Source organism: Arachis hypogaea, chromosome 3 (genome assembly GCF_003086295.3).
Source record: "Arachis hypogaea cultivar Tifrunner chromosome 3, arahy.Tifrunner.gnm2.J5K5, whole genome shotgun sequence".
NCBI classification, from domain to species: Eukaryota; Viridiplantae; Streptophyta; class Magnoliopsida; order Fabales; family Fabaceae; genus Arachis; species Arachis hypogaea.
This window is the reverse complement of record NC_092038.1, coordinates 7,512,856-7,539,593: the sequence shown is the minus strand read 5'-3', so window position 1 is coordinate 7,539,593 and position 26,738 is coordinate 7,512,856. Positions and strand designations below refer to the sequence as shown.

The following is a 26,738-nucleotide window of genomic DNA, read 5'->3' as shown; positions in this document are numbered from 1 at the left end:
ATTTATATATTACCCTTTATAAGTGTTGTTTTTAATTTTTTTAATAAACTTCTCATTATAAATGTTGCCAAAAATAAATTAAACTTGGTATAGCCAATTTATCATCACAGTGATCAGTGAACACATATCATATAGGACATGCCTGCTGTTTATTAAACTTGGTATTTTTCTCTGCAGGAGCAAAGTAGTTTCTTCCGCCTGGCTGCTGGAGCATTGATCTTGGTGCTACTTCCTGTGTTCTATCTTTTTCTTTATCTTGTTCAAAGGTACCTTTACATTTCTATATCTTTATCTTGTTAATCAAGGTTTTGCACCATTAGTTCCTAACATTATTGGGGGAAGTTGCAGTGATATGAAGGGTCGAACTCAGGAGCTTCGTCGCATCTCAAAAGCAGGATGGAAAGGCAAGCCGTCATGAGTCATGAATGGTAAATGTTTATATCCCTTATAAAGATAGCTTATCGAGTTATCGCAAGACAGAATGGGCTGTATACTGATAAAATTCAATATCATAATGAATTGTACACTTTAACTTCCCGCTTGTAGTGTCCTTCATGGACAATTCTACAATTCCTAAAGACAAGAAACTGGAGATCTACACTGCAAAATAAAAAAAGAGTAACTAGTAAGTGTCCAACAGAGAAGAGTTGAATCTAATAAGAAAGCTGAGGTTGGTTGTGTGTTATGAAGTTAGAGGGTACTGAGATTTTGAAGTGCAACTATGCAGCAAGAAACATCCCCAGAGGTGTGGTCCTATTACCCTTCACTCTTGTTGTGATAGTGCTTCTCTTTCCTCTCCTCAGAACCTTGAATATATCAGCTTCTAAGATATTTGCCACAAGCTTTGAATCTAAAGAAGAAACAAGAAGGACTAGTTGCAATGTTTTCTCTGGAAACTAGACTCCTTATCTGAAGGGACCGTACTACAGCAATGAGACATGCCCTTTCATATTTGACAAGCAGAATTGCCTTCTACATGGAAGACCTGACAGGGAGTTTCTTCAATGGAGATGGAAACCTAATGAGTGTCAGCTTCCTCTCTTTGATGCTACTCAGTTCTTGAAGATGGTCAAAGGGAAGTCAATGGCCTTTGTTGGGGACAGTTATGTAAGTAATTAATTTTACTCTTTAATTTTGAGCTTAATCAACAAACCAGTCTATTATACCTCGATTCTTCCCCCAGTTCCGTCTTGTTTTGTTTCAGTTCTTGAAGTGTATGAAGGGGGATACACTGACCAAGAAACATTAATTTTAACTTTTATATATGTTGCTAACTAGCTTGAATCTAGTACAGTAGTTCTCACATACTTGATTACAGCTGATGAAAGACTCCAGAAGTCTCGGGCAATTATCCTGCGACATGAACTTAATATTAACTAGTAATTAACCTATGAAATTCCTAGACATGAACATAAAAGCGAAAGTTTTTATGTGACAAATTTTGCCATGACTTAATGCTTCTAATTAAGTTTTTTTGTGATAATAATGTGTGACACTGGGCCTGCCATCATAGTTAATAACACATCACAGTTGTAATTTTCTAGAGGTTAGGACTAGCCATGTCCTTGGCTGACTTTCAATTTTAATTTTATGAATTATTGGCATTACTGTTGGACTGTTATCTTTTAAGGAAATTTCAAATTGTTTTCTTATTCTCATTTAGATTGAATCTAGTGCCTAATGCTGACTGTTATTTGTTAGATATCTCATGGTTTTAATCATAAATTGGTTGATGCCTTGACTAGTTTCCTTGTAAAAAGTTACTAACGAGAATGCTTGAACATATTAAAAGTTCATCCAACGGAAATGCAGTTATATACATGGGATTAAATTTGCTTTCATGAGAAGACCCAGACCCATTCAATTTATCCATTCATTCACACTCATGATATTTATATGTTGTTAGGAACATTAGAATGAGTTTTTTAGACCTATTTATTGCTTTTATATCTATGTATTTAATATTATAAAAAAATTCTATTATTATAATTTTTCAGTTTTAATGATAAGTTGCTTATTTTTTGTTGTGTATTATTTGCAGATTTAGCATATGGGACAAGTCAAGTATGGATATAAAATATGCAAGTAGATTGATATCTTTTTGATAAATATTAATTACTATTTTGTTATGACAATTATTGTTAGACAAGAATTTTATTATTTTGTTGAGAATTATTGATGAACATGTATTTAAAATACTAATTGAACTTTTAAATATCTTTTTTAATTAGAATTTTATTATTAGTTATTTTGTCTCTTTTATAATTTTTTTCTATTGTGCACAAATTTATTTATTAATTAAAATAATTACACATGTATGAACAAAAAATTTTATTATAAATTTTAATTTTTTGTATTTTTATTACAAAAGTAATTTTTATTTTTATTAAAAAGGTAACCTTTTTATTAGTTGCATATTTTGAATATTAGACAACACTTGTATGGTTGAATATATAAAAGAAAAAGCAACACTTGTATAGGTTGCATATCCAAAAGAAAAAGCAACGTTTGTATGGGTTGCATATTCAAAAGAAAAGACAATGCTTTAAAAGGTCGCATATTCAAAACTAATAGGCTAACACTTTAAAGTATTGCAAATTCAAACTTATAAGCAACACATAAAAGGGTTGAATTTTATTGTAAATAGGCAACATTTTTTAGTAGTGGTCAAAATATGAGAAAAGACAATATTGTAAAAGTGTTGTCTCAAACACATCTTTGAAGTGTTGTTGTTTTTCAACCTAAGGTAACACTTTTCAAGTGTTGCTCTCAAAAGCGTTGCTTTTGAAACAAAAAAGTGTTGCCTTGATCTAAGGCAACGGCTGCATATGCAACGCCGCCCAAAAACGTTGCCTTAGGTCCAAAAGTGTTGTCATAGATCAAAAGCAACATTTTGTCAGCCTTTAGACAACACTTTTTAAATGTTGCCTCAACTTGAAAATGTTGTAGTGATGCCTTTACAGAAGATTTCAACCTCTGTCTTTTGGGGTTATTTCGCCTTCATGGCTATTGAAAGTTTGGCTGAAACCAGTTAAGGAGTATGTGCACGCAAACTTTTATAATTTATACTTAAATATTAGACATTGACAAGAATGACAACCCCTATTTTCTAAAAAAAATGCTTCAATAATTCATACTTAAATAATAGATACTCACAATTCTCCATCTCGTCTCAAAAAAATACTTTAATAATTTATACTTAAATAATAGACACTAACAATTCTATTTCTCCCCTCTCCTCTTAAATAATAGACACTGACAACCCCTATCTCTCTCTCTACTCCCACAAAAAAATCTTCAATTTTTTATATGTAAAGCTAGGAGCCTAGGACATCATATATATGGTAAAAACAAGCACAATAATGTGAACGACGAATTGATAATAATAATAATAATAATAATAATAATAATAATAATAATAATAATAATAATAATAATAATAATAATAATAAACGGACCACCTGTTTAGCTTGCGGATTAGTCCATTTAACCCGTCATTTTTTCGGATTAATCGGGCTCAATCTATTTAGCCCAAAATTTAAACGGATTAATTATAGAGGCAAAACTCACCCATTTAAATGAGTAAACAGACTGGCCCGATAAATTTAGCCCATTTTAATGGTCTTACTATTAAATTGGGTTTCTACAATTGATTGGTCACTACCTACATATATATTTGATGTTTTATACCCACCAAAATGAAGAGTCTTTTAAAATGAAGAGAATTGTAAAGTGACAAAAATAAAAAATTAATCACCATTAAATTAAAGGGCTGTTAGAAAGATTTAATTATTAAAAAGAACCTTTAATACTAAAATTATTAAGAAAGACCAAATCTTTTTATAATATTTAAGAAGAAAAATCAAATCTTTTTATAAAGAGAAAAATATATCTTTAATTATTTTTTATTTATTTTTTATAATCTTTATATTAATAAATTTTATTTCTCTTAAAATTTTAATAATTTTTATTAATTATTTATTTATTTTTATTTTTTTAATTTTTGTTATTTTTACCCAACGAGAAAAAAAAAGATAAAAGTTCAGAAAAGTAAAAATAAATAAATAAATAAATAATAAAAATTATTAAAATTTTAGAAAAAACTAAAAATTGTTAATATAAAAATTATAAAAAATAATTAGAGATATGTTTATCTCTTTATAAAAAGATTTGGTTGTTGTTAATAATTTTAATATTAAAGATCTTTTTAATAATTAAATCTCTCTTTTAGAGTATTTTTTTTAAATTAATTAACTAATTAATCCTAAATGAATATTCATACATATTTATATAGTTTTAAGAATCAAGCAACATATATTAAAGATTATAAAAAATAAATAAAAAATAGTTAAAGATATATTTATCTCTTTATAAATATATTTGGTTATTTTTTTAAATATTATAAAAAAATTTGATCCTTTTTAAGAATTTCGGTATTAAAAATCTTTTTTAATAATTAAATCTTTTTAACGGTCTTTTAGAATAAATCTTCCTAATTTTTATCATGTGTGAGTCTCAATATCTTTATTTAAGAATGATTAAACTCTTAAATTTTTTATTAATTTTTTTATTTTAAAAAATTTTAATCCTTAATATTCATATTATTTCGCTTTAATAGTTATAAATAAACTAAAAGAAATTATACTTACACTATATGTGATGTGATTTAATTTCTTTCTTATATTATAGTACCTAAATATAGCAAAATATATCACATTCAAATTTTTTTGTTAAATTTTAAGTTTATTATTCTATATTTTCCTTATCGATTTTTAATATTTAAAAAATTAATTTAAAAATTAAAAACAAAAATATATACTTATTGTAATTTTAGATGTTATTATGTTAATTATAATTTCTAATTTTTTTTATAATTTATTATAATTCTATAATTATGAATTTATAATGATTGAAAGATCAAACAATTAATACCTTTAATTTGAACATAAACACTTTTACATAATATTAGAAATATAACTATTGATGTTATCTTTTCATATTAATTTATATTTTAAAAAAAAGTAATTTTATAATAGATAATTTATATCTTAATTATATGTTTGGCCCCTGTAAAATTTTTTTTAAGATCCGTCATTACTTGTTCAAAGTAAAAATTCCAATGCATCAAAATTGTGGTATAGTGTTAGATCACATTAACTATATGATTGTATAATAATATGCTTCAATTGCAAAAACTAGTTAATATTATTCATCATTATCAATTCATTTCCTCTTAAGTATTTTGTGCTTATTCAGTAATAGGTTTTAATTGGATTTATTTTAAACATTTTTTTCACTTTTATACCTAATATATATAATATTAATAAAAGATTTCAAATAAAAAATTAACTATCCAATTTTATTTAACCATTTTTATCAATTATAAAAAATATCGTTCAAAATGCATTATATTAACTATAATTTTCAATCATAAAATATTTATCATCTTCAATAACCATTAATTCTAAAGTGTTGATTCCATTATTTAAAATAAAATAAAATTAAAATTACAAATTTAAAAAAAAAGCCAAATTATCTCAATAACATAAATCATTATTTATTGTAAGTTTTATCTTTTATTACAATAATATAAATTTAGTATTTGTTAGGTGTAACAACAAAAATGTGTATGCTTATTTAACTGAAATAATATTTAGGGCAAAATACCCTAATAAACCAATGGCAGTTTCAAGGTACGTAAATAAGTCAAAACGAAAATTGTTTCAGCAATAAGCTAGGTGATAATTTTAATGTAATTCGAACCAGCCTGGTTCGAACTACAAATGTTAATAAATCGAACCATGGCAGTTCGAATTAGGGTGAGAAAAGGTTGAACATAATTCGAACCAATGTGGTTCAAACTTATGAAGCACATAATTCGAACTAGGGTAGTTCGAATTATACGAAGTATAGCATTGCATGTAAATCGAACCAACCTAGTTCGAATTACCCTTGTCGTGGCTCATAATAATTCGAACTTACCTGGTTCGAATTACAGGTGATTCGGCTATATAAGGAGTTCGAATCAGCCTCATTCGAACCATTCCTCTTTTTTCCTACCCCACCAAATCCCAGAGAAAACGACCCAGATTCTATCCGACGAAGACCTGAGCGGAATACTCTGCTAATAGGGGACGATCCGGCACGGTTATATCACTAGTTGCTCATATAGCCGGGGTCATCAACGACAAGGTTAGTACAGAAATAACTTAGTGCTAGCAGTAAATTGTTGTGGTATTGCTGGTGGTTTAGTTGAGAGATTCTGCATGCGGTTTAGATTGTGGTTTAGTTGGTGGTTTATGTAGGTGGTTTCTGCTGGTGGTTTATGTTAGTGGTTTATTTTAGTGGTTTATGTTAGTTGTTTTGTGTTGGTTGTTTTGTGTTGGTTGTTTTATGTTGGTGGTTTAGTTGGTGGTTTATGTTAGTTGTTTTTTGTAAGTGGTATGATTTTTTTATGTTAGTGGTTTATGTTAGTTGTTTTATGTAAGTGGTTTGTGTTAGTTGTTTTATGTTAGTGGTATGTTTAAGTTTTTTTATGTTAGCTGTTTTATGTTTATTTTTTTATGTTGGTGGTTTATGTTAGTTGTTTTATGTTAGTGGTTTGTGTTAGTTGTTTTATGTTAGTTGTATGTTTTAGTTGTTTTATGTTAGCTGTTTTATGTTAGTGGTTTATGTTTATTTTTTTATGTTGGTGGTTTATGTTAGTTGTTTTATGTTAGTGGTTTGTGATACTTGTTTTGCGTTAGCTATTTTATGTTCATGGTTTTAGTTAAGCAGTTTTATGAAAGTGGTTCTAGTTTAGCTGTTTTATGTTAGTGGTTTAACTGTGTGGTCTATGGTAGTTGTTTTGCATGTGGTTCTCGTTCATGGATTTTTATGCGGTTTTATTTAGTATGACGTTTTCTTGATGATTTATCATTTTGGCTATGTTTGTCATTGGTTATGAAGCTGGTTCTAACAATGCGGTGCATGCCATGTGCAGCCCAGCGATGCATCCGGAGCATGCGGCGGCAGCAGGGCATGCGACTCGATGACAGATACGTTCCGTACTTGCAGATGGCCGGGCTATACCATCTAGCAAGGTTGAACGATAGATGGTACCGGTTAGACGAGGCCCTTGTCAGTGCATTCGTCGAGCGATGGCGTCCAGAGACGCACACGTTTCACATGCCGTTCGGAGAGTGCACGATTATACTTCAGGACGTGGCATACCAGTTGGGTTTGCCAGTGAACGGGTGTTACGTAACGGTTACATAGTATCCTAATTTAGTATCCTAATTTTTCACAAGGGTTCAAATGCTTTCTACTCTCAAAATGGAAAGACTAAAAATCTATAAGATATTTTTTCTTATTATAAGCATCACATGTGTTGGATCCTAATTTGTAGATTAAAAAATTTTCAATTTTTTTTAGAGACACATGAAATAAGTTGGTTATTCATTTGTTTTTACAATTGCATCTTCTGAAAATAATTTATGAAAGATGGGTATGCTAGATTGTTTCAAAAAATAAAAACCAATAAAAAGTTTATACTATAGTTCAAAGACATGAAGTTATTTTTATATAATTTGTTTTACTGAAAAAGAAATATTATTGGTAATTCTTAATTTTAGAATATCACATCAATCAACTTTATGCCTAACAATTCAATACTTTTTGTATTTATTTTAATAGTACTATAAAATACACAAATAATAACTATAATAATGTTAGATAAAATTATAACTTATGTTTGGTCTTTGCAAGATTTACTTTTAAATTGATTCAAGTTAAGGTAGTTATTCAATGTTGTTTTATTTTATTTTATTCAAGTTAAGTTCTTTTTGTACTTACTGTCCTGTTGACTTACACACACAGTAATGCTAAGTTCATTTTGTACTTATTGGTTTATGTTAATGTGTTTAGGTGTTTAGCAACATTGTGGAACCTGTACTGTTATCTCAAGGTGGACCTGATTGGGATAAGCCTCTTGCTTCTGAAAATCAAGAGACATTTTTGGAGGGGTTTAAGAAAGTTGCATTATGTGTAGCTGAACGGCTTAAGGAGCAACCTGTCATTGTTGCTCATAGCGAAAACACCTTTGATGGATCTGGTGTTAAGAGACTACTATCCAACAAGTTTGAATTTGACAAGGTTAATTCATTTCTTTATAGATTAGGATCATATTATATATTATATATACTAATTATCTTACTTTTGTTAAAATATTGCATTGAGTTGACCAATCTATAATTGGATATGCAGACTTTGAATTCAGTTGTAGAGAATTTGCCTAAAGATAAGAATGGAAAAATTTCAAAGGAGTATCTACGGCTAGCACTAGATGGAGTGTCTCCATCTGCTGGATTACCACCATTTGGTGCAATTGAAGAGGTATGATCCCAAATAATTTATCGAAGTTGCTTTATATTCCTTCTGATTTATAACAACTGTTAGTTCGGACCATGATTTATCCGAATTGACAGGTATTTTAAATCAGAGGGAGTAATATTTTGATGTGTTTCAAAAGTTGGTAGGTGAACTTTGTGACAGTTTGATTGTTATATATGCAGATGTATAAGGTTATTGGAGAAGTGTTCAAGATGATGAATGTAGATTATGCAAAGATGGTTAAAGATGATGAATTCAAGAAACTGTTAACTGAAATACTTGGAAGTATTATTTTGCAGCTTGAGGGAAATTCCATATCAGTTTCTTCCAACTCTGTAGTGCATGAGCCTCTTGGTTCTTCTTCTTCACTTCTCAAGCCATCAACTACTGAAACAGCAGCATAACCTCCTCCCAAGTATATATATATATATATATATATATATATATATATATATATATATATATATGACACTTAAGAAATAATAATCATATCATAATAATATACAACATATGGAAACTATTAATTAGTAGCATGACTTGTCAAGTTTGTATGTATGCTGTGGTGATATTTATGAATGTGGCAAATAATGGCAATTTGTTTTAATGACTGCTGCACCATTTACGCGCGGGTGGACTGCTAGTTTAATTGTTACGTGATAACAAAAACTAAATAATATAATGATGACCAAACACACGTGTTGGAGGGTTTATTCTCCAAAAGCTCTTGTAAACGGTAACTCTTCATTATGATTTTGTTTCCATTATTTTATTGAAGGAGATATATTAGGCCAAGAATTGGCTTTGTTAGCTAACTGAAAAAATTGCTTAGAACCAAAAGTCATGTTACTCTCTTTTTGACTTTTGTGTACCGTGAATATTCTTGCAAGTGAAGCATATTACTATACAATTATATCAGTTAACGTGATCTAACACTATACCAAAATTTTGATGCATTGGAATTTCTACTTAACAAGGATGGTAAAACTTATATCAATGTCCCTATTTTTTCTGTATCGATTACACATTCCTATAATGAAAAGAATTATATGCACCATAAAGAAATGGAGATGGCATTTAAATTTACAATGTAAAAACAGAAATGCATTACATGACTTTTAAATAAGTTAGAATCAATCGGCTTTCACCAACTGTTTAACAGAATATAACAAATACACATCGAATTCTTTCTGTAAATAGACAAAATTGGCATATAATTATTTGGTGTAATTTCCCTCCGTTGGACTTGGGCTCATGCCATCTTCAAACTTGAAGATCATTTGAGAAAGCAATTCTAAGAAATTGAGTCAATTACAAACCCATTTTAACTCATGTCCATCTGGCCATCTTCATTGTGAAATGAACATTGGATCTTTTGGGTTTGCCCTTTCTTAGCATGCATAATATATGGAGTAATTATCCATTTGCCAAACAACAGTGCGACTTCCGAAGATAGTAGAATCGTATGTCCCAAATGATCAAGTTTAAAGATGTAAATAAAATTGATGTAAAATATTTTTATTCTCATATTCTTATACTACTGCAATGCAAGCTAACAAAAGCCATTTTGTATCTGTAGCTGAGATTCGAACCTGAGATGTGGCTTCTGTGAGGCCAACACATTGGCCATTAGTGCAATGCCTCGGCCACTTTATCTTAAAAGAAAAACAATTGTTACAGACACAAAAAAATCTTTTAAATTAGAAACTGAAAAGATACGTTTGATGGCCACAAAACATGGCCCAAAGTCAAAATTAACTCATTTCACGCAACTCCATCATTTTCGCACTCATAGTCTCATAAATCTCAATAAGGCATTGTCTATTTGTCTATCAATAAGGCTCAGCAATCTCATACCATTTTCTCCTCCTCCTTCCATTTTGTTCTTCAGATTTATCTCTCTCTTTCACCGTTTTCATTTTTCTTTTCTTTCCTCTTTTTTTGCGCCGAAAACCCTAGATCTGTACCTCTCTCACTGACGGCGTTTTTTGGCCACTCAACGTCTCTCTTCACTCAGTCACTTCTCGTCACTCTCTCACCTCTCTCCCGGGTGGTGGTGTGGCACTCAAGCGCTCTCTACTCTGGCCTCACTCACTGTCTCGCACTCAAGCTCGTCAGTCGCCGGTGGCAGAAACAGACGGAACCTGCATCTAGTCCCTTGGCAGAAACAAACGGAGCCTTACATAGTAATATTAGATGAAAGACTCGTATCCAAGAGATTGAAAACCGATATCACAACAAACAGGCCTTAAAAGCAGGTCAACAATTTATACGGTTGGTTTTTTGACTTTTGGTTGCAGTTTATAGTAAGTGAAAGCAATTAATTATTTTTTTCTTTTGAGGCTAATCATATTAAAAGAAATTATATATTTGAATTGCATCCACAACCTAATCACCAATATAAAGCTATATTGAAACAATCACAATGATAACCCGGTTTAATAATCAAACATAAATCTTTTTTAATTAAATCATCGAGGTTTTCCAACGGAGAAAAAGCAAAAGGAATAACAATTCAATGCAGTGAAAGTGAGAGAGAGTGTGTGCGATGACAAAAACCTTCTGAAGACAATAAATAAATATCATACAAATTTTAAAGAATAAAATATTTACCATCTTCAAACTTTATTTTTTGACGAAGGTAAGGCAGGACAGATCCGGACCAACCCGGAAAAAACCACAAATCCCAAAGAAGTTTACCCTCGTTAAAAAAAAGGTTTATTCTTTAAAATTATACTATTTCCGTCTTATTTTATTTTCTTCTTGCTTCAAACATAAAAGGCAACAATGATCGAGTTAGTTGCCACAAGAGTAGAAAGAAGTTGCTCTTAATCTATTAGTCGCAGTTGCAGTGTTTTTGATATCATTTAAACTCCTACTAATAATGGTTTCCCTTTCTAAAAGACACCTTAGTCCGACAATAATTTTAATATCACTGTGTAATGACATACATTAGTATAATAATGATATTAAAGTTATCGCAAGACTAAGTGTCCTCTAGAAAGTGAAACCCATGTTCGTCGCACTAACCTCCCAAAACTTTCCTCCTATTTGGTTCCCACATTCACCAGCTTGAATGTGCAAGATTTCTCTCATTTTTCTCAATGGAAAACTACTCAAAAGGATTGGTGAAACACTTGAGTAAGATCAAGTATATGATGCAATGAAGAGGAAGAGAGAAATGGATGGCCTTTTATAGAACAAATAAATGCAAAGAGGGGATATTATATGATAAGACTTGTAAATTTGGTATTTCACTCTTTTTTCTCCATATATAAAATCATAATTATTAGGTAAAAAACCATATCAACTAGAAACCGTGTAAAATTATTTTTTCTTGCAGATTTTTATGTAATTAATAATTTTAAATTTCACTTAACCAGTATTAAAGTTTAATTAATGACAATAACTTTAAATTTTAGAGTTTTTACCACAGGATATAATGGTCATTTCATTTAAAAATACCTATACATCAAATATGCTGGTTCTCTATTATATGGTCATTAGTGCACGAATTATAGTAATAACATCTTTTAAAAGTGCCTATTTAGATATATCATTGGTTTGGATTTAGCTAAAAGTTTTGGAAGCACTAAACACATAAAGTAAGTTATTTCTTTTGAAAGTGCAAGAGAAACACCTTTTTATAGTTTGTAAATTTTTCTGAAAGCTTTCAGTTTCCTCCTTTAAAAAAATAAATTAAAAAAAATGAAGATTTTAACTAATTTTTAAAAGAGTATGTATTACTCATAATGTATTTTTTTTCTATTATAAAAAAGGTAATCTTTATTTTTGAAAAATATTTTTTATCATAATCAATAAAACCTATAATTTAGTATCGTAATTTTTCACAAGGGTTCAAATGCTTTCTACTCTCAAAATGGAAAGACTAAAAATCTATAAGATATTTTTTCTTATTATAAGCATTACATGTGTTGGATCCTAATTTGTAGATTAAAGTATTTTTAATTTTTTTTAGAGACACATGAAATAAGTTGGTTATTCATTTGTTTTTACAATTGCATCTTCTAAAAATAATTTATGAAAGATGGGTATGCTAGATTGTTTCAAAAATTAAAAACCAATAAAAAGTTTATACTATAGTTCAAAGACATGAAGTTACTTTTATATAATTTGTTTTACTGAAAAAGAAATATTATTGGTAATTCTTAATTTTAGAATATCATATCAATCAACTTTATGCCTAACAATTCAATACTTTTTGTATTTACTTTAATAGTACTATAAAATACACAAATAATAACTATAATAATGTTAGATAAAATTATAACTTATGTTTGGTCTTTGCAAGATTTACTTTTAAATTGATTCAAGTTAAGGTAGTTATTCAATGTTGTTTTATTTTATTTTAATAATTATGTTTTTATCATATTCAATAAAAAATACAATTTATTTATACTTATTAAATTAGTTGATAATATAAATATAAAAGATTTTAATTTTGGAAACATAAATTAGTAAAGATAATTTTAAAGAATATACAAATAACTATTTTTCATTGTACAAAACTTCTTGTCTCTATTGATGTCCATACAATTTTTCAATAGACGTAATTTAATACAGAAGTTATAAAAACTTTCAAGTTTACAAGTTTAGATTCTAAATCAATAAAATTTATAATTCTACAAATAAACTTTTACAAGTTTGAGTTTTATTATTGAAGTTTATGTATAAAACATGTATAATTTGGTCCATAATTAGTAGAGTAATTAACTAAAATTAGAAATAATTTTTTGAGACAAACAATGCAATGGACAAATTTAAATTGAGGAGCTTTCAAGGACTAAATAAGATTCAAGATATTTCGGGAGAAGATTTGGCTTAGAAACTCTCAATTCCAACTCCAACCGTAGTAGAGATATCCGCTACTATTAGATTCAGTGTCCACAAAATTTAATAGGTTAACGGAAGGAATCTACTGATTATTTCAAAGAAAAAATCCAGTGACCATCTCCAATCCTCTAAATCGGGTTTTGATCTAATTTCTTCTAATTTTAACAAATTCTTTGCCAAGCATTTAACGGTAAAAATGAGATTTTTATTCCGACACTTGTATTTTATGATTCAGACATACAAAGATTTCTTATCTATAACTAAATGTCAAACTAACTTCAGCAGGAATGCATTATTCATGGCTCTAGAATGATGTAAATTTAAATATATTTTTTTTGAATATACAAACCTTTTCCAGTTAAAAAAATGAATGTTTCTCTTATTTGCTGAGCCATTTTAAATAAAATTATGACAAATAATATCTATTTTATTAGTTTTTTTTTTGAGATATTTATGTCGAAACACTTTTTACATTGACAACTTTCAGAAATTATATAAAAATAGAGTTATATAGAAATAACCATTCTATTTGGTCATAGAGAATATGTTAACTATACTTTTCCTAACTTAAAACAATGTAAATAGGCACTTTGGAACCTCGGTTAAAAACTTCACCATGTACAACAACAATAATTGATTCAACTGAATATTTACACTTCTATTTTTTCTTTTAAATCTTTCCAAAGACAATAAAATAAAAATTAAATCAAAGACAATAACAAATACATTTAAAAACAAGTAAAAAAAAAAAACTGAGAATCTCCGACATATACCTCCCACCTTCTTTCTCTCTGTTTGATGCCACTAGTGACTAGTGCACATGTGTTTCCCTTTATTCCAATCATGCATCTTTGAGTGGTCCAATTTTTTATTTTATTTTATTTTTTTCTTTCTCTTTTAAAAGTAAAACACATGACGTGACTCCTCAGCTTTGATAGCAAAAGCTTACCACCACCATCACCAACGTGGCCTCACCACTCATAAAAGGTTATTTTCTAATTTAAATAAAATAAATATTTTATTTTCAAAAATACATAAACGCTTGAGTATTTACAAATTACATAATAAAACACATCTCGAGTATTCAGGAAGGTTTCCAAATACGAGCACATCTCGGCATCTCAGACTACTGAACATCTGGGATATGCTTGAAATTGAAACGGGATCTTAGCACCCGAATTATAAATCATCATAATTATGTTATATGATGGGCACGGATTCAGTACGCAGCCTATCATAACGTACCGAAACGCCAAAAATCTGTTTAGCGCACTGGTCAATTAGGAAAAGTCAGAAAAAAAAATATTTATTTTAGTGGAGTCTTTTTTGTAATTACTTAAAAAATAGAGAAATTATTTATTAATTTTTTAAATGAATATATTTAGTTTAATTGTTAAAATTAGTTGGACCATTAGTTTATTATTACTGCGGCTCCCTCTTTCTCCTGGTTTTCTTCCTCTTCTTTCTCTGTCGTTGCAAGCTGCCCCTTCTATTATCTCCACCGCCAACAACGACTCAAACCTTTTCTCTGCCTCTTCTATTCTTAAATTTTCTATTTCTAGAATCTTCTAAACTTCTTCTGTTTCCCAACTAACTGAGTAGCAAGCCATGGAAACGAGTCCCGGCCGTACAATTAAGCTCCTCTGCAGCTACGGCGGCAAGATCATCCTCCCACGCGCTACCGACGGCGAGCTCCGTTACATCGGTGACCACACCAAAGTCCTCACCGTGGATCGTTCCATTTGCTTCTCAGATTCGTTTTTTAGCATTGTTTCTCTCTCAATTTTTAGTGTTCCTCGTTTTTTTCTGTGATTGTTCGTTAACTGTTTCTGTTTCGCGATGTGCAAACTTGTTGGTAAAACTAGGAGAGTTATGCGGTTCGTCTGTAACGTTACGGTGTCAATTGCCGAACGAAGACTTAGAAACATTGATCTCCGTCACCAACGACGAAGATCTGACGCACATAATCGAAGAATATGACCGTGCTTTGTCGAAATTACCTCATCCGTTGAAGATCAGAGCCGTGCTGTTTCGGCCAAAATCGTCGAAGAAGGTTTCTCCGGCAACGTCGTCTCCGTTGAAGAAGTTGAAGATGACACTTAACATAATAGGAGATATTTAACTCTAATTAATTTAATTTTACATATTCTTAATTTTTTTATATACACCCACATATATTTTTGATATAACAATAATAACCATCAAAAAAATAATACTTTTAAAATAATTCACTGACACAAAAACTGCAAAAAAATATTAAATAACCAATTACATCAAATTATATTCAGAATAATCTTTATCATTGAACTAAAAAAATATAAAAGATTTAATGGCTTCCTATTAAAAAGGTGCACCAATAAACCAAATAAGTTTTTGGCATTTCGGTGCCCAAAAGATGCCGACGTACCGAATGTGTGTCCTTATATGATATATAATGTGACCCTTTAATTTCTCTATTCTTCATTTTTCTTTCTTTCTTTCTTTCTCATCAATTCGATCAGTCACCCTAAGAGCAACTCCAATGGGTCAAAAATTGAGACCCTATTTCTGACAGGTATAGAAACTCACCGATGGAGAAACGAGAGAATGAGTTCCTGCACGGCCTTTGAGGAGCATGAGTCCCTCTGAATAGGGACTTATATTCTCCAATAATAACTTGTCACTTGGCAAGTTATTATAAAAATAAATAATTATATAAAATATTAATTAATTAAATAATTATATTAAATAATTAAATTATATAAAATTATATTAATTATATTAAATAATTATATTATAATAAATAATTATATTAAATAAATAGATAATAATTAATTTAATAATTATTATAATAATTATTTATATTAAATAATTAAATAATAATTAATTTAATAATAATTATAATGATTAATTATATTAAATATTGATATTTTTATTTAATTAATAATTTATTAATAATTATAATAATTAAGTAGATTAAATAATTAAATTTTTATTTAATTAATAATTTATATTAATTATTTATATCATAATTAATATTAAATATTATTTATATTTATATTATTATATTAAATTAGCCGTTAGAAACTAGCCGTTACTATGTTACTGTTATTAGTAATAAATTAATATTAGTGTAACTCCGAATTATCTATTGTGTATTATTGTTATATATGAATTTATTTAATATTAATATCTTTTAATAGTGAATTATTTTTAAATTTAAATATTTAAATTACATTATTAAAAAAATTAATTACATTAATTACAAATATTTTAATTAATTAATTAAGTGGGACCACAACAGGGACTAAAGTTAGTTCCTCCTAATGGAGAAGAGAGAGATGCTTTGAATTCCTATTTACTGTTTATGACGCAAAAGCTGATGTGGAGTTACTTTTTATGACAAGTGGGCCATAAACAGGAACTAGGATGAGTTCCCCACTGGAGATGGTCTAATAAAAATTCTCACCACCCTCACTACCCAACAGTACTGACACCATCCTATTCAATTACATCACAATAGGTCACAATTTTTTTCCTTTTTTTTCCCCTTTAAATTTTAATAATTTCACCTCATTTTTTCTTTCTTTTTTGGTACTATTATTATTTATTCCTTCCTCTTTGAATAAAATAAAAGAAAGAAAGAAACAAAGAGTCACTCACACTATATAGCTATACCTAGCTACCCTTGATCAATGTAGTACTAATAATAGGGTAAGAGACTTGTATTGGGTAGGATTTTCTTTCCACCTTTTATTATTATTTTTTTTATTCAAACATTGATAAGCTATTCCTTTTCATTATTCTGAGTATCACAAGTGGTCTTGTTGAAGATGGAGATATTGAAGGTGACACTGTGGCTGAAGCAATTTTCATATTCTTCTTCACGTTTAGTTGGTGATACACTTGCCTTAGTCTTCTATCCCCCTTTTCAGTGCTTCTTGGTAAGCTACATTTTTATGTAATAAATTAATGAGATTATATAATTAATTAATTTCAATCTTTCCTAAGAAGAAAAAATATATATTGGCATGCATATTTTTTTAAAAAATTCTTTAATATCAGCAATTTTTAGTATTTTTAATTATTATTCCAACATTATAAAATTTTTCACTTGTGAACAAGACAAGAAAGCCTTAATCTATTAGAATTTGTTTCAACTCAGTATATAAGATATTATTATTATTATATAGTAAATAACTAATGCTGGTTTCTTTCTGTATTATATATATATTCTCTATGAACATACCAAAGGATATTCAATGCTAATTGTACTAGATTAGAGTAAAATGAGAGACAAATATTTAATATTATAAGATTTTGAGTAGCATGTTACTATAGAATCTTGTATTTCCGTATAATCTTTTTATCACTATATTTTGACTATAAATTTATTTAAGATTATAAATAGTATAAACAAGTTTAGATTGTTTGAAAAGTGATCGTCACTTCTATAGAATAATTCGTTAGAAATTAACAAAACGTGATCATTTTATTTCTACGATTGATAAAATTCTGCTATCCTATAAATATATCATATAGGTATCCAAAAAAATTCATAATAAAAAGATGAATCATCATAATCATCGCAACAGTAAATGTCTACAAAATATCCAAATTTGTGTACCTGAAACTGAAATAGTGGCAATTATTAATTATAACGAGAAAAAATATCTTATGAATTTTTGGTAATACTAAGAAGAAAAAGAAACAGTCAGAATTTATTTTATTTACTATTTATTAATTGTGACAACAATAAATAAATGTTAAATAAGACAAATTATAATTTTTTTTATTAATTTTCTTTGGTTATCAAATATTTTCGTAAATTTTAGCCTTTTCATCCTGAGAGTAGGTCTTTAAACCCTTATATAAGATTATGGTACTAAATTACAGGTCTTATTGATTATAGTAAAAAATATTTTTCTAAAATAAATATTTTTTTATAATAAAAAAAATAAATACATGATGTGTAATGCATATTCTTAAAATTTAGTTAAAATCTTTATTTTATATTTAACTTCACTTTTCAAAATAAAAAATTTTATATATTTTTTCTTACATGCTAGCATTGGCCCATATATATATATATATATATATATATATATATATATATATATATATATATATGCATGAATTAGTTGAAAGAAATATCATTTGCTTCTAATTTAAAGTTCAGAAAGTTGTTCCTTTTGAAAATCCAGGACTGATGGCAAGTTCTACTGTTCAGACCGACAAGGTTACCACTTTGGATAGCAACAAGTCTTCAAAGTCTAATTTTCTTTCTTTCATTGGAGCACATGAGATTTTCATGCCACTGGTAATTGAATACCTTGTTGTTGTTGTTGTCATTATATATATAACATATGTATTTGTTCATTTTAGCTTCTAGTCATTATTAGTTATAACATATGTATTTGTTCTATTGAATTTGTTGCTGATTATCATCAATTCATCACTACACCTTCAAGTGATGATTTACAGCAATGAAAAACAGGGCAATTTGTTAGAACTCACCTGTCCAGAGACTAGATGCAGGTTTTGTCTGCTTCTGCCACCGGCGATGGACGACACAGTGCGACGACGAGTTGTGAGTGAGTGAGTGAGCGAGACCAAAGAGAGGTAAGACTGTGAGAGAGTGATGAGAAGAGACCGAGTGAAAAGAGACGTTGTGTGGCCAAAAAACACTGTCGGCGACAGATATGGAATTTTTGGCGAAAAAAAAAATTAACGAAAAGAAAACAGAAAACGGTGAAAGAGAGAGATAACAGGAGAGTGATGGACCTGCGTTTTTTTTTTGGTATTTCATACTTACTTCATAAACAGGAGAAAAGGGTTACCTTTTTGGTGTTGGATTTTTTCTCTCCTTTGTGAGGCCCAAGCCCAACATTTTGAGGGTGTCTCTTGCACCCATTGTGCCACAACCCTAATCAGTTTTTGAGGGTCATTGATAGTGATAGAGAGTAGCCACAAAAGAGAGAAAGAAAGAGAAAAACAGAATTTTCGTTTTTGTCCAAAGCAGCAAATTTCAAATAGCAGTTTCTCAATTATTCACCGTTGGATCGGCTTGAAATTTAAACTGCGTGTTCCTATCATCTTGTTCTTCATTCTGAATGGTGGAGATTTTAATTGGAGGTCTACAGAGGGAGAAATTGGCTTCGACATTAGCTCTGTTTTTTGGGTATATTTCATCTTCTTGCTTCTTATTTGTGAGCTTTGGTGCTTTGATGTTTTGGCTGGTTATATGCACATTTTTGTGCTTTGTTTGAGACTCTCTTGTACCTCATTTGATTATAGTGGAGCTATTTCATTGGTCTGGACGACCCGTGATTTTTACCTCTCACATTGAGGGGGTTTTCCACGTTAAAATCTCGGTGTGTGCTTGTTATTGCTTTACTTGCTATATTTGCTTGTTATAGTTGCTGCCATATTGTGTTGTGAGTGCTTCCATATTGTTCTTGTGTTGGACATTGTTGTCGTTTTCGCTGCTAGGCTCTTTCATACTGGTATCAGAGCCTGGTTGGTATTATTTTTCTGGGCTTGTAATTCTGTGAACAATGGAAGCTAATACTAATACTAGTAGGATGATCACTCTTAATGGTCCTAATTATGATTTGTGGAAGTCAAAGATGGAAGATTTGCTTTATGTCAAAAATTTTCATCAACCAGTTTTTGGTATAGAGAAGCCTAATGATAAGTCTGATGATGATTGGACTTTGTTGCATAGACAAGTTTGTGGATATATTAGGCAGTGGGTTGACGATAATGTGTTGAACCATATTATTGGAGAGACACATGCTCGGACCCTTTGGATTAAGCTTGAACAGTTGTATGCTCGGAAAACTGGGAATAACAAGATGTTTTTGATCAAGCAGTTGTTGGCTTTGAAGTATACAGATGGGACATCAATGACAGATCACTTGAATAATTTCCAAGGAATTATGAATCAGTTATCTTCCATGGGTATCAAGTTTGAAAGGATTGTTACTTCTTGGCTCTTTACCAGACTCGTGGAAAATTCTCAGAATGTCATTGTCTAATTCTGCTCCTGATGGTGTAATCTCTATGGATCTTGCCAAGAGCAGTGTTTTGAATGAAGAGATGAGAAGAAAGTCACAAGGTACATCGACTACACATTCAGATGTTCTTGTTTCTGAGTCTAGGGGGAGAAGCAAAAGTCGAGGTCCTAAAGGTAGAGATCAAAGCAGAAGCAAGTCTTGAGGAAAGTATAAGAATATTGAGTGTCATCATTGTGGTCAAAAAGGACATGTGAAGAGATTTTGTTGGCAGCTAAAGAAGGAGAAAGCCAAGGCAAGTAAAGACAAGAGCACAAATAAAGATGATGGTAACAAGGAAGACAAGGTTAATGTAACTCATGATGATTTTCTTGTTGTTGAGGAGTTTGAATCTGTTAACCTTGTTGATAATAGCACTAGTTGGGTGATTGATAGCGGTGCTTCTATTCATGTTACATCTAGGAGGGATTTGTTTACGTCCTATACTCCTGGTGATTTTGGTGATGTGAAAATGGCTCATCAAGGTGTTGCAAAATGTGCTGGTGTTGGACAGGTTTGCTTAGAAACCTCCAACGGCACCAAGTTGACTTTGAAGCGTGTGAAGCATGTTCCAGATATTCGATTGAACTTACTTTCTGTTGGTAAGTTGTGTGATGAAGACTTGGATAGCTCATTCTCTCGTGATAGCTGGAAGCTCACCAAGGGTTCCATGGTTGTTGCTAGAGGTACAAGACACTCTACTCTTTATTTAACTCAAGCAAAGATTGTGAAAGATGTTGTTAATGCTGCTGAGTTTGTTGATGAAACTGATTTATGGCATAAGAGATTATGTCATATGAGTGAGAAAGGCATGAATATGTTATCCAAGAGGAATCTTTTATCTGGTTGTAAGGTTGCTTTGCAAAAGTGCAATCACTGTTTTGCTGGAAAACAAAACAGGGTCTCTTTTAAGAGCCATCCACCTTCAAGGAAGCCGGAGATACTTGACTTGGTGCATTCTGATGTATGTGGGCCGATGAAGACAAGAACACTTGGAGGGTCTATCTATTTTGTAACCTTTATTGATGATCATTCTAGGAAATTATGGGTTTACACTTTGAAGACCAAAGATCAAGTTTTGAATGTGTTCAAGCAATTTCAAGCTTCTGTTGAAAAAGAAACTGGAAAGAAGTTGAAATGTATTCGTACTGACAATGGTGGTGAGTACTCAGGTCCATTTGATGCTTATTGTAAAGAGCATGGTATAAGACATCAGAAGACTCCTCCAAAGACTTCTCAGTTGAATGGCTTAGCTGAAAGGATGAACAGAACATTGGTTGAAAGAGTTAGGTGCTTGCTGTCACAGTCTGGATTGGCAAAATCCTTTTGGGGTGAAGCTTTGAGCACTGTTGTTCATGTCTTGAACCGGACACCATGTGTTCCCTTGCAATTTGAAGTGCCAGAGAAGGTATGGTCAGGTAAAGATGTTTCTTATGATCATTTAAGAGTCTTTGGATGTAAAGCTTTTGTTCATATTTCTAAAGATGAGAAATCTAAACTTGATGTAAAGACTAGGCAGTATTTTTATTGGCTATGGCATGGATGAGTTTGGTTACAGGTTTTATGATCCTGTTAACAAGAAGGTGATTTGAATTAGAGATGTTGTCTTTGTTGAAAACCAAACATTGAAGGATGTTGATCATGCAGAGAAGCCAATGGTTCAGCCTAGTGATGATTTTTCTGAGATGGATACTACTCCCTCTATGCCTATGGTAGAAGATGGTAGAGTTGAAGCTCAAAATAATGAGCATGATACAAGTGCAGGTGAAGATGGAACAGTTGATCCGATACTTGATGAAGTTGGTGATGATGATCAAGATGAAGAACCAACTTTGGAAATTCCTGCAAATGCACTCAGAAGGTCTACAAGAGAGAGGAAGCCTTCATCAAGGTATTCTCCACATGAGTTTGTTTTGTTGACTGATGGGGGAGAACCTGAATGCTTTGGAGAGGCTGTTGAAGATGAAAGCAAAGCTCAATGGCTTGAAGCTATGCAAGAAGAAATGAAGTCCTTGCTTGCGAATGATACCTATGAGTTGGTGAAGCTACCGAAGGGTATGCGAGTTTTGAAGAACAAATGGGTATTTAGAATCAAGAATGAAGAACACAATTCTAAGCCTCGGTATAAGTCTAGATTGGTTGTTACAGGTTTTAGCCAGAGAAAAAGTGTTGATTATGAGGAGATCTTTTCTCCTGTTGTGAGGATGTCATCCATTCGTGCTGTGCTTGGATTAGCAGCATCTCTTGATTTGGAGATTGAGCAAATGGATGTGAAGACAGCTTTTCTTTATGGTGATTTAGATAAGGAGATCTACATGGAGCAACCGGAGGGCTTTGTTGTTAAAGGAAAGGAAGATTTTGTGTGCAGGCTTAAGAAGAGTCTTTATAGGTTGAAGCAAGCTCCAAGACAGTGGTACAAGAAGTTTGAATCTGTTATGTGGGAGCATGGTTACCGTAAGACAACTTTAGATCATTGTGTATTTGTGCAAAAATTTTCTGATGATGATTTTATCATTCTTTTGCTTTATGTGAATGATATTTTGATTGTGGGCAAGAATGTTTTGAGGATTAATGAGTTGAAGAAACAGTTGAGCAAGTTCTTTGCTATGAAGGACTTGGGTCCTGCCAAACAGATTTTGGACATGACTATTACTCGTTATAGAGATTCCAAGAAGCTTTATTTGTCACAGGAGAAGTACATAAAGAAGGTGCTTCAAAGGTTTGGCATGAATGATGCCAAATGTGTTGCTAGTTCTTTTGCTCCTCATTTTAAGTTGAGCACCAAGCAGTGTCCAACCACTGATGAGGAGAAACAAGCAATGGATGAAATTCCTTATGCCTCAGCTGTTGGAAGCTTGATGTATGCTATGGTGTGTACTAGACCAGACATTGCTCATGCGGTTGGTACTGTGAGTCGTTTTCTCTCTAATCCAGGTAAAGAATATTGGAATGCTATTAAATGGATTATGAGATATCTCAAAGGTACAACTAACTTGAGTTTGAGTTTTGGTGGTGAGAAACCTTTGCTAGTTGGCTTTACTGATGCAGACATGGCAGGAGATATTGATTCTCGAAAGTCTACTTCAGGTTATTTGGTCAAGTTTGTAGGGGGAGCTATTTCATGGCAGTCAAGGTTACAGAAGTGTGTTGCACTTTCTACCACAGAGGCAGAGTTTATTGCAGCAACTGAAGCATGTAAAGAGTTGTTGTGGATGAAGAAGTTTCTTGCAGCACTTGGTTTTAAGCAAGACCGTTATGTCTTGTTGTGTGATAGCCAAAGTGCTATTCATCTTGCCAAGAATTCTACTTTTCATCCAAGATCTAAACATATCGATGTTAGGTATCACTGGATACGGGATGTGTTAGATTCCAAGTTGTTGGAACTTGAAAAAGTTCACACTGATGATAATGGTGCTGATATGATGACAAAAGCATTGTCAAGAGAAAAGTTTGAAACATGTTGTTTGATCGCCGGAATGGCAAGGGCCTCCACCTAGTCGTGAAGGGGGAGATTTGTTGGGTTTTTTCTCTCCTTTGTGAGGCCCAAGCCCAACATTTTGAGGGTGTCTCTTGCACCCATTGTGCCACAACCCTAATCAGTTTTTGAGGGTCATTGATAGTGATAGAGAGTAGCCACAAAAGAGAGAAAGAAAGGGAAAACAGAATTCCCATTTTTGTCCAAAGCAGCAAATTTCAAATAGCAGTTTCTCAGTTGTTCACCGTTGGATCGGCTTGAAATTTAAACTGCATGTTCCTATCATCTTGTTCTTCATTCTGAACGGTGGAGATTTTAATTGGAGGTCTACAGAGGAAGAAATTGGCTTCGACATTAACTCTGTTTTTTGGGTATATTTCATCTTCTTGCTTCTTATTTGTGAGCTTTGGTGCTTTGATGTTTTGGCTGGTTATATGCACATTTTTGTACTTTGTTTGAGACTCTCTTGTACCTCATTTGATTATAGTGGAGCTATTTCATTGGTCTGGACGACCCGTGGTTTTTACCTCTCACATTGAGGGGGTTTTTCATGTTAAAATCTCGGTGTGTGCTTGTTATTGCTTTACTTGTTATATTTGCTTGTTATAGTTGCTGCTATATTGTGTTGTGAGTGCTTCTATATTGTTCTTGTGTTGGACATTGTTATCGTTTCCGCTGCTAGACTCTTTCATTTGGACCATAGTTTGCGTCCCAACAAACATAGGTCTTTATTTTTTGGTTCAAAAGCCTTTTTTTGTGTCTGCAACAATTGTTTTGGGATATCAACATGCTTTTTTTAAAGGGTTTTTGTCATTTTTTTAATAAAAAATTATACTGTATTACTGTCCCTAAGATTAATATAACAAAGGATGACATTTTATTTTATTTTCTTCTTGTTTCAGACATGGGTGGCAGCGCTGAGAGAGCTAGTTCTCAACTGCATGTTAATGTTTATGCAAACAGGCTCAATATTGGGCTGCTTGGACTCAAATGAAGTTGATCCCCAACTGTTAGTCCCTGTTGTAATATTCATTCTATTATTTTTGCTCTTAATAAACACAATTCCATTCTCCGAATTTCACATGAGTTCCACTGTCACAGTAATAGCAACGTTAAAGAATGTTATTACTATAACACGTGGACTAATGTATATCATTGCACAGTGTATTGGTTCAATAACTGGTTTCATTATACTAAAATATGTAATGAATCCAAAATTACAAGAAAAATATTCATTTAAAAGCTGTGCAATTGGTGATGATCATAATATAAAACTAGGATCAAAGCCACTAGTTGCATTTTTTATAGAATTTTCATTCACATCTTTGGTGCTGTTTACTTTGGGATTTGACAAGAAAAAGTTAGAGAAATTAGGATTACCAAGGGTGTCTGCTGTGACTGCTGGAGCATTGGCATTGACAACATTTGCCTCTATAATTGTTACTGGATACCTAGGCAATGCTGGTGTTGGGTTTAATCCAACAAGGTGTTTGGGCCCCTTTGCTAAGAAATGGATTATTGGCGAATGAACTTTAGGTATTTTTGGTTGGGTCTTTCTTGCCTTCATATATATTATGAATTGTACAAATAATTGTATGCTAGTGAGAGTGTGAGTGTCTTTGTATGAACAACAAAAACAAAAAAAATTGTATGCTTTGTTTATTTATCTACAGAAAGAGTTCAATGTGTAATTGTTATATTCTGTTACCCCGTTTCTAAACCAAAAAAAAAAATTATTCTATTAAACAGCCAGTGTGAAAGCCCATTGATTCTAACTCATTTGAAAGCCATGTAATGCATTTCTGTTTTTACATTATAAATTTGAATGCCATCTCCATTTTGTATGTTCCATGTAATCTATTTTTGCTCTTACATTGTAAATTTGAATGTCATCTCCATTTTTTAATGCTGCATACAGATCTTTACATTATAGGGATATGTAATCAGTAGAGAAAAAATATCAAAAGTATTAATATTTTTATCTTTCAATCATTATAACTTCATAATTATAGAATTGTAATAAATTATAATTCACATAATAACATCTAAAATTACAATAAATAGAAGTTGAGTTAGTGTTCACTCTCTTGTAAGTCATTACACAATGCTCCGATTCTTAGTTCAATCTTCTAAAAAGTACTTTTTTTTTCTTTCTTTTTTTTATCCATTATATATATCTCTTTTTTTTAACGTCATCAATCTTTATTATTCTTTTACTTTTATTTATTTATATCTTGATTATATTATAATTATAAATAATATTCGTTAAGTTTATAATTAGAAAGACAAGCTAATACTTTTAAATTATAATGATTTTATTAAATGAAATCCAATTATAAAATAATAAATAATATTAACAAATGATTTCATACTATTTTATTAATTTTAATATTTTATAATACATTATTTTTCAACCAAATTATAAAATAGATAAACTAATTCCACGTGATTTATTCCCTGAGTAGTGTTTATTAAAATAAGTCTAATGTTTTAATTTTCTATGTCATTGTCAAAATGTGTTGCACAATAGAATAAGTGATATCATAAAATTAAAAAAAAAGCTTTTGTTAAATTTAAAGTTTATCATTTTATATTTTTCTTATCAATTTTTAATATTTAAAAAAATAATTTAAAATTAAAAACAAAAATATCTATTTATTATAATTTTAAATGTTATTATGCTAATTATAATTTATTACAATTCTATAATAATTATGAAGTTATAATAATTGAAAGATAAAAAATATTAATACTTTTAATTTGAACATAAATAATTGACATAATATTAGAGATATAATCAATACCTTTCCTATGAATTTAAGTTTTTGAAAAAAAAATAGTTTCATGACACATAATTTATATCTTAATTATATGTTTGGCTCCCATAAAAATGTTTTCAAGATCGCTTGTCTAAAGTAAAATTTTCAATTGCATCCAAATTTTGGCATAGTGTTAGATCATATTAACTGATATAACTATATAATAATATGCTTCCATTGCAAGAATAT

The 26,738-nt window shown here is 30.6% G+C and overlaps 2 protein-coding genes and 2 long non-coding RNA genes across 4 annotated transcripts; all 4 read left to right on the top strand.

The window, feature by feature from the left end:
* The first annotated feature begins 127 nt into the window (after positions 1-127).
* LOC112789229 (uncharacterized) lies at positions 128-2,248 on the top strand. The gene is made up of 4 exons (XR_003196213.3): positions 128-266; positions 349-428; positions 547-1,107; positions 2,042-2,248. It is a non-coding gene; the product is annotated as an uncharacterized lncRNA (long non-coding RNA).
* A 4,678-nt stretch (positions 2,249-6,926) lies between these two features.
* On the top strand, positions 6,927-8,947 carry LOC112772321 (uncharacterized). Its single transcript, XM_072230843.1, has 5 exons — positions 6,927-6,965; positions 7,057-7,119; positions 7,906-8,133; positions 8,245-8,373; positions 8,553-8,947. The coding sequence occupies exons 1-5, from the start codon at positions 6,927-6,929 to the stop codon at positions 8,772-8,774; spliced, it is 681 nt and encodes a 226-aa protein (XP_072086944.1). The 3' UTR covers positions 8,775-8,947.
* Positions 8,948-14,829: 5,882 nt separating this feature from the next.
* Positions 14,830-15,343, top strand: LOC112772317 (RAF-like serine/threonine-protein kinase PRAF). The gene is made up of 2 exons (XM_025817242.1): positions 14,830-14,926; positions 15,012-15,343. The coding sequence occupies exons 1-2, from the start codon at positions 14,830-14,832 to the stop codon at positions 15,341-15,343; spliced, it is 429 nt and encodes a 142-aa protein (XP_025673027.1).
* Positions 15,344-18,328: 2,985 nt separating this feature from the next.
* On the top strand, positions 18,329-25,398 carry LOC112789224 (uncharacterized). The gene is made up of 2 exons (XR_011879479.1): positions 18,329-18,520; positions 24,633-25,398. It is a non-coding gene; the product is annotated as an uncharacterized lncRNA (long non-coding RNA).
* Positions 25,399-26,738: the final 1,340 nt, after the last annotated feature.